Source organism: Fulmarus glacialis, unplaced genomic scaffold (assembly GCF_000690835.1).
Source record: "Fulmarus glacialis isolate BGI_N327 unplaced genomic scaffold, ASM69083v1 scaffold12720, whole genome shotgun sequence".
Lineage (NCBI taxonomy): Eukaryota > Metazoa > Chordata > Aves > Procellariiformes > Procellariidae > Fulmarus > Fulmarus glacialis.
Window position 1 is genome coordinate 1 of NW_009189629.1, and position 13186 is coordinate 13186.

Below are 13186 nucleotides of genomic sequence, written 5' to 3' on the forward strand. Positions count from 1 at the left end.
TTTCCAGTAAAGAGTACAAATAAATATATATATATATATAAAATCATATAATGCAAAATATTACTATAGAAACATTAATGCATCTTTATTAAAAAGTAAAATATTTGGCTTGCTTGTTTTTTTTCCAATGTCTTAGGTTGTTGAAACAAACAGAAAACACCTACTGTGTTCTTCTGTAGGCAGTTTAATTATAGAATATTGTGTAATGCTTACTCAATTTGGTTTGTGTTATCTCAAACTGTAGTGCTCTATTTGAAAGATACCCTGTTTTCAACAGTGGTTTTGCCATGTTTATCAAAAGTATGAACTGCATTCTGTTAAAGATCTGTGAACAGGTGAAAACAGAGTAACATTATAATCTCAGTGTCATGCAATACATAAAATATACTGGGTCAGCACTTCAGTGGAGAATCTCTGAAGTAATGGTGATATTCTTGTGTGATAAATGATTTTCCATTTTCAAAATAAACAGTTAAATCATCGAAAGATTAAAGGAATACTTCTGAGTCCTAAATTTATTCAGACAGTTGGCAGAAGACCATAACTCTTTCTTCAGAATAATAATATGCAGACAAACCCACGTCACTTGCCCCATTCATTCCTAAGCATTCAAACTACTGTATATTTATGGTTTTTATATGACTTGTAACTAGTGAGACATGAGAAAAAGTGAAAGGTTGAATTGGTCTTTATTTTTAGCATTTAAAAAACCACTCAATAAAAACAATATCTCACTATTGTTTAGCATGTAGAGATATTTCTTCACTTCCAGAAACATCCTAATTCATTGAATAGACAGACGTATTCTTTTTTGAACATCATAAGTAGGATTATTTGTAGTGGAGCCAGAATTGTGTGTTTGCACTGAGGGTAATATCGGTCAGAAATGAGTAATATATGTTTCCATCATGACTACCTTTCTCACTCTCTCTCAAAAAAAGAAAAATTAATCAGCTTGAACATTTCACATTGTATAGGATCATTTAGATTTCATCATCATATACACTTTTATGACAGATGTGAATGTAAATCACCAACCTACATTTGATATTTTATTAATAGTTCCACATAAATCAATGTCTTTGTTTGATTTGTGGAATAATAAATAACAATAATGAAAATGTCAGGTGTCAGTGTTTAAGATGAGGATGTGTTAGAAATCATTTAAAACTCATTAGGTCATTAACATTTGGCATTCCATACTTGTGAACAGAATGATTTTTCTTAGCATTTTATTGATTGTTCTCAAGCTTTATATCTAATTCTTTTATTTATGACATAATGACCTTTAGACCTTTAAGTCTGACTTTGCCAAACCAAAAGTATCAGATCAAGAGTTGTAATAGAAAATGTGAAGTTTAGTGCTGTTTGTTTGGTTTTATGAAGTTATAAACACTGCAGTGCATCTGTGTATAATATTCTAGAAAGCTATTGCAAAAATGGAGGTGTACATTCTAACTGTATTTTAAAACACAGAGGAAGTGAATCGTCTTGAAGAAGGTACTTGATCCTTTTTTTTTTTTTTATAGAATTATAAAAAGCTCAAGTCTTTGAATTTTTGTCTGTAACATTCTGCAGAAGAAATAGTTGAAAGCAACAAGGCTGATTCAACTCTGAATAGTGCACTCTATTAAATACTTACATCACTGCAAGTTACATCCTTTAGCCAAAAACCTGAATAACTATTTTATACTACCTGAGTGCGCACTGAAGGATTATTTCTTATTTAAAAGCAATGAGTTAATCAGAAATTTAAAGTAGGGTTGGGAACACTATGATGCATTAATTTGGAGGGTCTTCTGTGGTTGCTTTGAAAATAGTTCTGAAGAGTCCAATCTGCAGCTACTGTTGGCCTTTGTCTGCCTAAATTTGCAACTTATTGTCCAGGATGAGTGGAATTCAATTGTTTTCTTTATGGAAAGTACTCGGGTTTTGTATTCTGTAGCATATTACTTGGTAATCACTTTCTGCTTCTGCATGTGATGCTCAACCTCGATACTCTGAATGGTTCTTGATGACTGTGTTTTCTGTTAGTCATTTTAGCCATGGTTAGCCACTGACCACTCTCCATGATTACCATCAACTGCATCTTCTGCTCCACTTTGCCTATCTGTAGCTGTGCTCTGCCTATGTTTGAATGCATTAGAGCCACAAGAGTCCCTGTAATGTTTGAAAAATTTTTGAGTAACACCAAGGTAGGTAGGGCCCACAAAGTATTTTTGCACCAGAAGAAGACTTCTGGACATACCCTCCCTTGCTGCCCAGGGAAGGACCAAAATGCTCTTTGCCTCAGTTCTTTGTCACAAAAGGACAAGTTTTAGAACTCAGTCAGCATCTCTCCACATCCTGTGGCATACCTTCCAGGTGGTTTGACCACTGTGCTTATATTCTTCCAAATTTGCAGTGTAGATGATTTTAGCAGAATTGTTTAAAGTATTATAGAATGTTAACTGATTCTGTTTTTCACTTTTTCTGACATATTCTGGTCAGTCTTCAGACACTCCAATGGATGACCGCCTTTGCTATCCAGGCCTTCATCTCTGGAACTTCTGGGATTGATTCCTTTTTTCAAGATTATATTACTTTTTTAGTGGTACTAACATAATTCATTATTTCAGTGGTTATTTCAAAATCTTTATTATGTATTTTCTTGCCTTTAAAATCTAAACAGTATCATTTTTTTTTATCAGATCTGTTATTCTGATACACTATTTAATAGGCATATTCAGTGAGTTCAAAGCAGAATTTGTGTTTTCAGGCTTCACTCCAACAGTATCCAGAGGATTACAAAGACCTCCTTACAGAAGGTAACATTCAGCAGAAATTCTCTTTACTTGATCACATGGAGTTTCTGTTGCTTTTGTTCTCCTACTGTGTGGTTGGTTTTTTTTTTTTTACCCCTCAGTAAGGGGAGACTGAGCTTTCAACTTTGTCCAAATGAAACAAATTTATCCTAAAATTCATTTTACTGAGGAACTGTTTTTAGACATCAGTTATTTCTTATTATTGTATAAAACACTGTCGATTTTTAAGCAGAATTGGTCATTTATTACAAAAGGCACTCTGTTTAAAAAATGACTGCACATTATGCTTTATTTTATTTGGAAAGTCAAATGCTTTGTGTATTTGTCATTTTACTTTTCTCTCTCAGGTTCAACAGAAAGAAAAATACTTTATAACAACCATATTCAGGGCTTAAGGGAGTGCAAGCATGTGGCATTACTCAGTCTAAAGGTTGGCCAAAGTGGATCTAAATATTATAAAAAGTCCAACATATCTTTGAAAAGTGAAAAGAAAATAAAAATATTTCATTGAAACTTTGTTTTTAAATTCAGTAAATTCATCTTTGAAAATGTTGTTTGAAGCTGATTTATTTCCCTTGACTACTGTTAATTGTTTTGCTTTTATCTCAGAGTCCAATGACATAAATGGGAATCTTTCTCTTGGATTCATGGAATGTTCTCAGATCTCTAGTCCTTTAATCAAATCCTTTATAATTCAAAATGTTATTAATCCCTTGTTTAGGGATTATTTATTTTCATACACATTGTCCTTGAATATGTGAAAGAAACAGTTTCAGAGAGAATATTCGTAATTTTCAGATATTCAATTTCTGGCATATTCTTCATCTTATTATTTTGACCTGCAAAGATTCAGTTATGATTTTCCAAGGAAACTATAAAACCATGTAATATGAAAGTTGTTTAGGGAATGACTCAGTTTAATTCACTGCATACATAGTCTTATAAGCTACATCAAAATTTGCCCTCTGATATTTGTTGAGATTGTGCGAATAACAAAAGCAAATAGACAGTAGAAGATGTTGATTGGATTATAGTGGTGGTAATTTAAATATAGTTAACAATGGTAATCAATCAGCATGTAAGCAAGAGGTGCTTTTTATCCAAACTGAAAAATAATGAAGCTAGCACGTTTAACTGTTTCTTGACTACTATGCTTTCTAGGTGTTCACAGGCAGTTTGATTTCCACTCTGTTGACAAATTATTGTTCTCACTGTCAGTGAGTGTGAAGAATGAACTTCGGGAATAGGCCTCCTGAAGTAAACCTTTCCCCTAAAACAATCAGTCGTCCCATGAAATAGTAGGCTAGACCTTAAAGTAACTTGTTCTGCCACTTGATGATTTTGTGACCCAATCAACTGTGAAATAATTTAAATTTCCTTTATTACTGTCCTCTTTCTAGCTCCGTCTGAAGTGATTTTTTCATTTGATGTTGGAAATGGACCTAGTGAAGTTCAAGTGCACTCGCTCACTTCCTTAAATGACAACCAGTGGCATTATGTGAAGGCTGAACGAAACATCAAAGAGGCAACCTTACAAGTAGATCAGCTTCCTCAAAAGTCTCATGGTGCTCCACCTGATGGGCATATTCGCTTGCAGCTCAACAGCCAGCTTTTTGTAGGTAGGCACCCATTTAACAGAATCTTTCCCAGTTATCATCATGAAAATATGAAAACAAAAGGGGAAAAAAAAAAGGAAGAAAAAAAGATGACAACTGGGTCTTTTGAAAGCAGTTTGTATGATGAGGTGAGAGCCTTTGTGAAAAATCCATGGAGATGTAGCTCTGTTTTGAGATTACAAATTCAGTGTTGTAGCCTATGGTTACTGCTGGACAGGATTTCAACCAATTTTTCTTCTTTTGAGGTTTGTTTGAAGAACAACTAAAGGATCTTCATTTGCATCATTTTTTGAGAGGATGTCATCTGCTGAAGGAAGATGTGTTACTTCTGTAATTTCAAGGAAATTTTGTTGTCCCTTTTCATCCACAGCTTCTCAGGTTGACCAGAAAATTTATCAATGCCCCATTATTGGAAGTATTTAAGGTCAGGTTGGACAGGGCTTTGAGCAACCTGATCTAATGTAAGACGTCCCTGCCTGTGGCAGGGGGGTTGGACTGGATGGTCTTTAAAGGTGGCTTTCAACCCAAACCATTCTGCAATTCTATGAATCTGTGATCTACTCCTCTGTGCTTTGCTAACACATTTAATGAAATAATCAGGCTGTGTTTGCTTAACATTGGAAACAAGAGAAAGGGACTATTATTTGATTTCACACAACCAGGAAAAATCCAGATCTATGGTTTGTTCTGTCTAAAGTGTGAAAGTTTCAAAGGAAGAAGTTTACCTGAATATTTCTGCCTTTGTACTTTAGCAAATATGACATTAATGTATTTAGATAAAACACTGGAAAAGCAGAAATGGAATAAGAAAAAATTAGTTAATGTTTATTTAGCTGTTACATAGAGCTATGTAGAGCTATGTGTTATGTACATGGTAGTGTTCTTACTGTAATATTGCCGTATTATAAATTTGTAAGTTTCTGGTGAATATGCATGGTATACAGTATAAGAGCATGTAAAGTCTGCCCTATTTTTTAATGGATCTTTGTCTATATCTGCTGCGAGATACAACATACTAAATGAATATATGTTTATTTGCTGTGTGTTGGGGAAGAGTGCAGTTAAGGGGAATAGTGTTCTGCAAATGTAGTTACAGAAACTGTGAATCCTTAGGAAAGAAATAAATGGAGAGGGAACCCTTGTATGCTGGGTTGGGAATTCTGACCTGGGCCTCAAAAGGCATCAAGGGTAGAAGATGGAGACTAGACCAAACATTGAAGAATTTTATATTTTGATTAAAAGCATGGAGTTTTCTATAACAAAGAAGATATCTAAGATATTAGCTATAGTGGAGTTTTGAGAAGTCTTAAAATTAGTTTATATTCACAGTAATGGACTAAAACTATTAACGGAAAGAGTAGGAGATTTCTGTTTACTATACTACAATAAATTATATTGCTGTCCTCTTACTTGACTTACCATATAACTTACCATATGAACAGTTGAAATTAGATCCGTTTGAATTTGCAAGATCTGATCTGCGAAACAAGACTAAGAAATGGTCTAATTCTGCAGGTGTTTATGGTAATATCAAGTCTAAATGGTTTTCTAATAATTTTTACAATTAATTGATCTCTAGTTCTTCTAACCCTTCTCCCAAACAGTTTAATGCTGTACTAACCTGTATTGACAGTTGCACTTTCTGGCAATTTTTTATGAAGTAATTGGGCATTGAATAGAGTGATTTTTTTTGTCAGATAAGTTGACAAATTCTAGTAAATTTATATACATACATCTCCTGTATAGAGCTGACAATTTAAAAAATCTTTTGACTTATCTACCAGAAACTGTCTAGCTTGTTTTCTTCAGGTAATGTTCAGGTGAATAATTGTATTAGATAGTGATTCTATTGTTTTGCTTCTGGTGTTGTGAGTTTTTTTTCCTCTCTGAAAATTCTTGAAGATCCTGGGATTAAAATGAAATTACATTCGCTATACTACGATGTACCTTTAAATCCCTTATGAGTTATTTTGAAATAATTTGGAACAGAACTGATTAAAATGGCATTTGTTTAATTTTATTCAGTCAAAACAGTGTTTTTGAAGTGTGACATGACAAATGGTAGTGATTCATTTGAATCATTTGTATCATGTATTTCCTGAGTGTAATTTGTGAGGGTTTGCTATGACTGCAGCAAATTTTTTGGGGTATTCTGTTTCCGCAACTGCAATACTGTCATGTGGATCAATATGACGTCTGGTTTATTTTGTGTTTGAGTTAAACCAGTCTTTTGGATAATGCAACTCTTTGTAACTCCCATTTATAAGATATTTTCATTTCTTCAATTAAATATAATTTTCTTCAGCGGAGGGAATAATAAGACTGACTGTTTAACCATTTCCACGGACAGTCCGCTGGTACAGACTCAGGCTTGTCTACTCAAGCCAGTCAAAGGATCTAGAGAAAAATGTGTCCTAAGAATGACAGTAGCAGAGGCATTCTTTACTTAAATGTCATCTTGTTTACCTAGTACCTGCCATAGTCACCCATCAGTCAGATACTAACATACTAGGACAGTGATTTCTTCAAGCTAAAACACTCTTAACTTCTTAGATGTATATACTCTGGTTTTCTAAAGGTGCCAGAAGAACTAAAACCTAAAGCTGCCATCAAAATGCTCATTTTAGCAGGGATAACATAACATCTTCATATTGTTAGGTTGTTTTGTGCCATTATATCTGTAAGTAACAACAGCTGTGTCAAGATTTTCCATGTAGCACCAAGAATTTTACAGACTTTGAAATAAAAAAGGATGAAAATGGATGATCACACGGAAACATTTAACCAAAGGTTAATTGGAAGTACATGAGAATTATAGTTGGTAATCTTACATATTGTGGAGTATTTTCTGCTTTTACTTTTTAAAAAAGAACAAATGACAGGAGATATCAGAGATAGTTGTGCAACAAAGGACAAGAGAAATGGTATGTAGATTGCACACCTTGCTAAGCTATCAGGATGAATAAAATGCTAGCTGTCAGAAGTATGCTAAAAATAAACAACAGTGAAAACAAATGAAGCGGCAATTGTTGTTAACCTTATCACATACGCTTGGTAGTCAGGTGTATCCCGACCCATATTCCTCTGTAGTGAGGTGAATAAACCTTCCTATTACTCAAGAATGGGCACAGCTTCCAGTATGGGACAAAGTATGTCAGGCCAGACACCCGCTGTGGGGTATCATGATCCATACCATGAAACTAACAGACAGACAGACACACAGATCAGTTGACCAGTCAGGAGGATCTTGAAAGAGTAAAACTGTACAGCTTATGACTTTCCCATCCTTTTAATTTTTTTTTTCCTTTCTTTTTTCCCTTTCTTGTTTGTTTTTTTTTACTTTTCTATTTTTTCTTGGTTTTTTTTTCTTTTTTCTTTCCTCTTCTCTCCTCTCCTCTCCTCTCCTCTCCCTCTCCTCTCCTCTCCTCTCCTCTCCTCTCCTCTCCTCTGCTCTCTCTCTTTAAAAAAGAAAAAAAAAAAAGAAAACCACCTAATTTCTGGATGTTACTCCTTTGTGAATTAATAGAAGTATGCATCATTGCTTGGTATCTGTGCAAAATCCCTATTTCCCATTAAAAGTGTCAAGGGTTTGCTGTAATTACTTGACAAAAAAGAAATCAGATATGCTTTTTAAAGCTATTTGTAAATATTTTCACTTGCATAGGCTTGTATCTTAGAAATTCATAATAGACTGTTCAGGGGTTGTAAAACATAAAGAGTTTTTTACACATCAATTCTTTTAAAATTTTAAAAGCTCTTACGATTTTTTTTCAGGTGGGACAGCATCCAGGCAGAAAGGATTTTTGGGATGCATTCGTTCGTTACAGTTGAATGGAATGGCCCTTGACCTGGAAGAGAGAGCAAAGATAACGCCAGGAGTTGAACCAGGCTGTCCTGGACATTGTAGCAGCTATGGTAACCTGTGTCATAATGGTGGAAAATGTAGAGAGAAATACAGTGGATTCTCCTGTGACTGCACTTTCTCTGCCTATGCTGGGCCATTCTGTAAGAAAGGCAAGGAGTCTTTTATCTTTATCAATTATTGAAAACAGGACCATACAGTCCAGAACAAGATCTTTACAAGCCTTTAAAGATATATTTAAATGCTTGAAAAACATTTATGTTTTACTTAACATAGAGAAACATTCAGCTGAATTTATTCAGTAAGTGTAAATTTCGTTAAACACTGACTTTAAGAGATACATTCACTATACACTAAAGCAGGAACCACGTTACCTGAAAGGATCAGCATCTTTTCTTTAATGTTATGCAACTCCTTTGATTCTTATATTGTACTAAAGCTAGGAACTATACCTTTATGAATAAACTTTGGATTTCTGTATTTCAAGTCTTAATCCCAAAACTAAGACTAAATTTAGAAAACAAACCAAGAAGCAGAAGAACCTTAAAATTCTTTTTACTGTAAGAAGAAAGTGAGATCATCAGAAACAGGACTGAGTCCATGTTTTCAACAATTTTAAAGGAATTCTTTAAAATACTGGTAGATGATTACAAGCCATCAAGTTTGAATTTTAAAAACAGAATTTTATCTAGAATTTTTTTATTTGCATAAAATTCTGATCTGCTAAAAATGACTTGCTTCCGCCACGTATTAAATGCATTCTGCAAAGTACTCAGTGGCTTAAATGTCATAACTCCATGTTCCTCTAAATTAGTGAGCACAACATTTGCACAGCCACCACTGCCACCACAAGAATAAAGGAAGTCCTTCCATATCTATTGCTGTGGAGCTTATGCCACTGAGTGGCACAAACAGCAGAAGAGATTAATGGTCACACTTCATGATCATTATTCTGCAGGGGCAGAGTGGCTCCTGTTGCTGAAAGTGCGGGATGACCTATAGTAATAACTTCCAGTCACCTTTTGTCAAAGATACTGAGCCAGATTACAGAAATTTCCAGAAATATTTCTGAAGTGTGGAGGTTGTGTGTGAAAACAGGGTAGTCTAAGACAATTACTTTTAGCAGAAAATGGCTGTGAGATACCACAGTGATACAAAAGCCTTCTATGAGTGATTCATCCATAAGAAGACCATAACCCAGTTTGTATTCTCCTTTTCTTTCTCCCACCTGACCAATCTCTTTTCCCAATATGTGTTTCAGGTGTGGCCAAGTTTAATCAATATGTTAGGATTCAGACTGCTGCACCCATTTTTCTATAGGAGCAGTATACATACAAGACAAGACATATTGGGCTTGAGGACAGGGACAAACAAGAAAAAAGAAGAAAACATGTTTAAAACTAGACAAAAAGAAGCACTCCTTCATGCAACAGATACTTAAGACGCGTCTAACTGGGCTTTTGCTCTAGCCCAGGTTGGGTCTTATTTTTCTCTATAGTTCTCAATACTAGTTCCATTTATATTTCTTTTTCAGCTTTATCACAATAGTTAAGAATACATTTTATTTTGTTCTGTGACAGAAAGAAAAAATAAAAGAGCTTTAGTCTTGTTTTGCATGATATTTAAAAGCTGAATTACTTTTTGTTTCAGAGATCTCTGCCTATTTTGGGACTAGCACTTCTGTGACATACAATTTTCAAGAATACTACACCTTAGCTAAAAATTCCAGTTCTCATGCTTCTTCTTTCTATGCTGACATGACACTGAACAGGGAAGCAATTACGTTTGCCTTCCGAACAACACGGACACCAAGCTTACTGCTTTATGTCAGCTCCTTCTACAAGGAATACCTCTCAATCATTCTCACCAGAAACGGTGAGTTTTCAGATAGGTTGTCTGGAAACACTAATGAACGTCATAGCTGCCAACTCAGATTCACTTTGATTCCCAGACCTGAATCACAAACTAAGCATTGTCCTGTTGTTGCTTTAAATGGTGTATTTATTTTTCAGCTGCACCAAGCAATGCTTTCCACATGAAAAACATTTCTCCTACTGTAATTTCAACTTTTATTACTGGCAAAAATACTTATTTCTGGAAATCCTTTAGAAATGAAGTAAAATATTTCAATTTTTTTTTTTTTAAGTTTTGAAATGAAACTCAAAATGTATCTGATCTGTCTGCTACTCACACAGCATATTAATTGCCATCCTCATGATAAATAATTAAATAGACTACTTTTTGAAAGTGCATTATCCATTTTCCAAATTAATCAGAGGTCATTTCGTTCAACTAATTTAATAAGCTACCTATATATATACCTATGAAAATACACATAAATACCCATGAAAATACACATAACGTAATTGATGTTTCCATTTAAGATGAATATTAAATGTTAGTTGGATTTTTCTTTTTCATTATTTCTTCTATGTCTAGATAACTTTTTTTAATTTCTTTTTTTTTTAATTAAAAAACCCCACAGACTGAGTTGAATCTTTGAGTTTATCAAAGACTTTGCAGTCACAGTGGTTCTGTGTTCAAAGAAGGTTCTGTGCTTTCCCAGATTTGGATGTAAAATAACAGTATGTCATCATGTGAGGTGGAACATGTTTTACTCATGACTGGCCTGGGTCTGCCCTGGGCCTTGCTTTCCAAATGATGAGTAGAAAGTTGTAGTCCACCTACAGATGAGAAGGAATCTCTGACAAGAACACTACCTCTGTGTTCTGCTGTGAAAGAGTCTGTGTGTGATTATGTGCATACAGACAGCATGCTGGAAGTTAACCACAAGAAATGGAAAGTGAGCTAGAAATTATTAACTGCATCCTACTGAATTGTCAACTGGTCAGAGGTTTACAGGTCTAGACAGTGTAAACATTACATCGAGAACAATACTTGTAAGGTAATAAGTTTTATTTGGTAAGTCACATTGGTATGAGCTACCAGACCAAGTCTTTCTCAGATGAGTTATAAAAATACTTAGTAAAATTTCTGCACAAATTTTAACTCATTATTCAGATTTGTGACAGTTTATGGTTATCTTTGCCACTACATACTACTTCCAACATTGCTATTACTTTTCTTGTTGCCTTCTTTCATTTCTCACTTATGTCAATTTCTCATAGTTAATTCCTTAAATAGATCAAACATTTGTTTTGCTCTTCAAATGCACCTGTGAAGCAGGAGGCATTTTATACGATTCACACTGCCTGTTGTGTATGTAGTGCACTATACCATTTGCTCTATTTATCCCTGCAGGAAGTTTACAGATCAGGTACAAACTAGATAGCCATCAAGATCCTGATGTCTTCAGTGTCAATATCAGAAGCATGGCTGATGGACAACTGCAACACGTGAAGATTAACAGAGAGGAGGAAATGCTCTTTGTAGAGGTAATTCAATTAGACAAAAAAAAAAAAAAAAAAAAAGGTGGATTATCATAAAAAAGTAGAAGATCCAAAGCAGAATGAAGTAAATAGTTACAAAAAGGCAATTACCCCCAAATGAACTGTGTTTTAATATCTCAAATAAATAATGCAAAGGTTAGCAGACTGATGATGCACGGTGAAAATCTACATTAGACAATCTCTTTGGTGTTCATCTTGTTTATTTCAAAAGGTCAATACTTCCTCATCATTTTATATGAAAACATGAAAATGCAATGAACTGTTTGATGGTTAAATTTTCACAATTTGTGAAATGTGTATGACTGCTGTCATTTGTTTTGGGTCTTGCATTTTGTTTTTTGTTTCCAATTACATATCAAACTACAGTACAAGTATATTACCATCTAAATAATAGTTTAAACCTATTTGACTAATTTTCTTCGGTCCCTTTTACATCAAAGGAATGTGACTACTAAGGAAAAGATTTTGTGTTATTTTTTGCAGAAATTTGGTGATAAAATAGAAATATTTTATTTGCTAATAGTAGATACCAGCATGTGTATGTGTCTTAATTTTTTAAATTAAAATTTAAAAACCCTGGATGTTACAAGTTAGTATTTTGAGGCTACAGCTCAGTTTGCTTAATTATGCATTGGTACAAGGCTTCAAGGCAAGTAGTTCTAGAGGTACCCTGGGGGCAGAACAATTACAGTATAATATTTTATCTTTATGAACTAAATGTTGAGTGCCTTTTTTAATGAAAAAAGCCTTTTTCTTGTTTTTGAAGGTTTACCATTTTTATTCATCTTATAGATGAAAAAAGAGGAATCAGCCAAATCAATAAGATAAATAAAGGCTTATTAAGTGGGATGCTTAAGAAGTATCACAGCTATAATCAGTGATCTGAGGAAGCTGATAATTTATTTCCTGTTAGTTCTTATGCTATAACTAACAAATGCTTCCCTCAGCTCCTTCTATTTTCAATCTTATCTTATCTGCTTTTTTTGCAAACTTTGACTAATACCTCTTCCATTATTCTACTTTGTTCTTCACCGCACCATTTTGCAGGTTAACCAGAATGAAAGAATGAAGTTTATTCTGTCTTCAGGCACAGAATTCAATGCAATCAAGTCTCTCACACTTGGCAAGATTTTAGGTAAGTGGAACACCACAGGGTTTTCTAAAACATAGAACAAAATATCATCACAGCACATAAAAAATAATAACCTTAATCTCATTGAAAGACATTCGTTGTCTTGGTAATTAGACACTGAGTCACAATCAAGGTAGAAACTTCAGTCTTGTTGAAATACAAATATAATCATGGGTAAGTACTTCCTGAAAAATGATCAAGTGGGTTCCATTAAAAATAATTTCACACTTCTCTCTCTCATTTTGCAATCAAGCATTATGAAACACCACTTTTTTTTACTGTCAGGAAAAAATAAATTACTGTGAAATCATACACAAAGATCATAGAATACTATTAATCATGTACCATATTTGAAAAACTTT

At 34.0% G+C, this 13186-nt stretch overlaps 1 protein-coding gene across 1 annotated transcript; it reads left to right on the forward strand.

Annotated features, from left to right (window-relative positions):
- Positions 1–4204: 4204 nt before the first annotated feature.
- On the forward strand, positions 4205–12827 carry LOC104080468 (contactin-associated protein-like 3B; the record flags this gene model as incomplete). Its single annotated transcript, XM_009582870.1, has 5 exons — positions 4205–4423; positions 8195–8434; positions 9933–10157; positions 11544–11677; positions 12740–12827. Coding segments are annotated over 5 exons (906 nt in total), but the record flags the coding sequence as incomplete, so codon positions are not given.
- Positions 12828–13186: the final 359 nt, after the last annotated feature.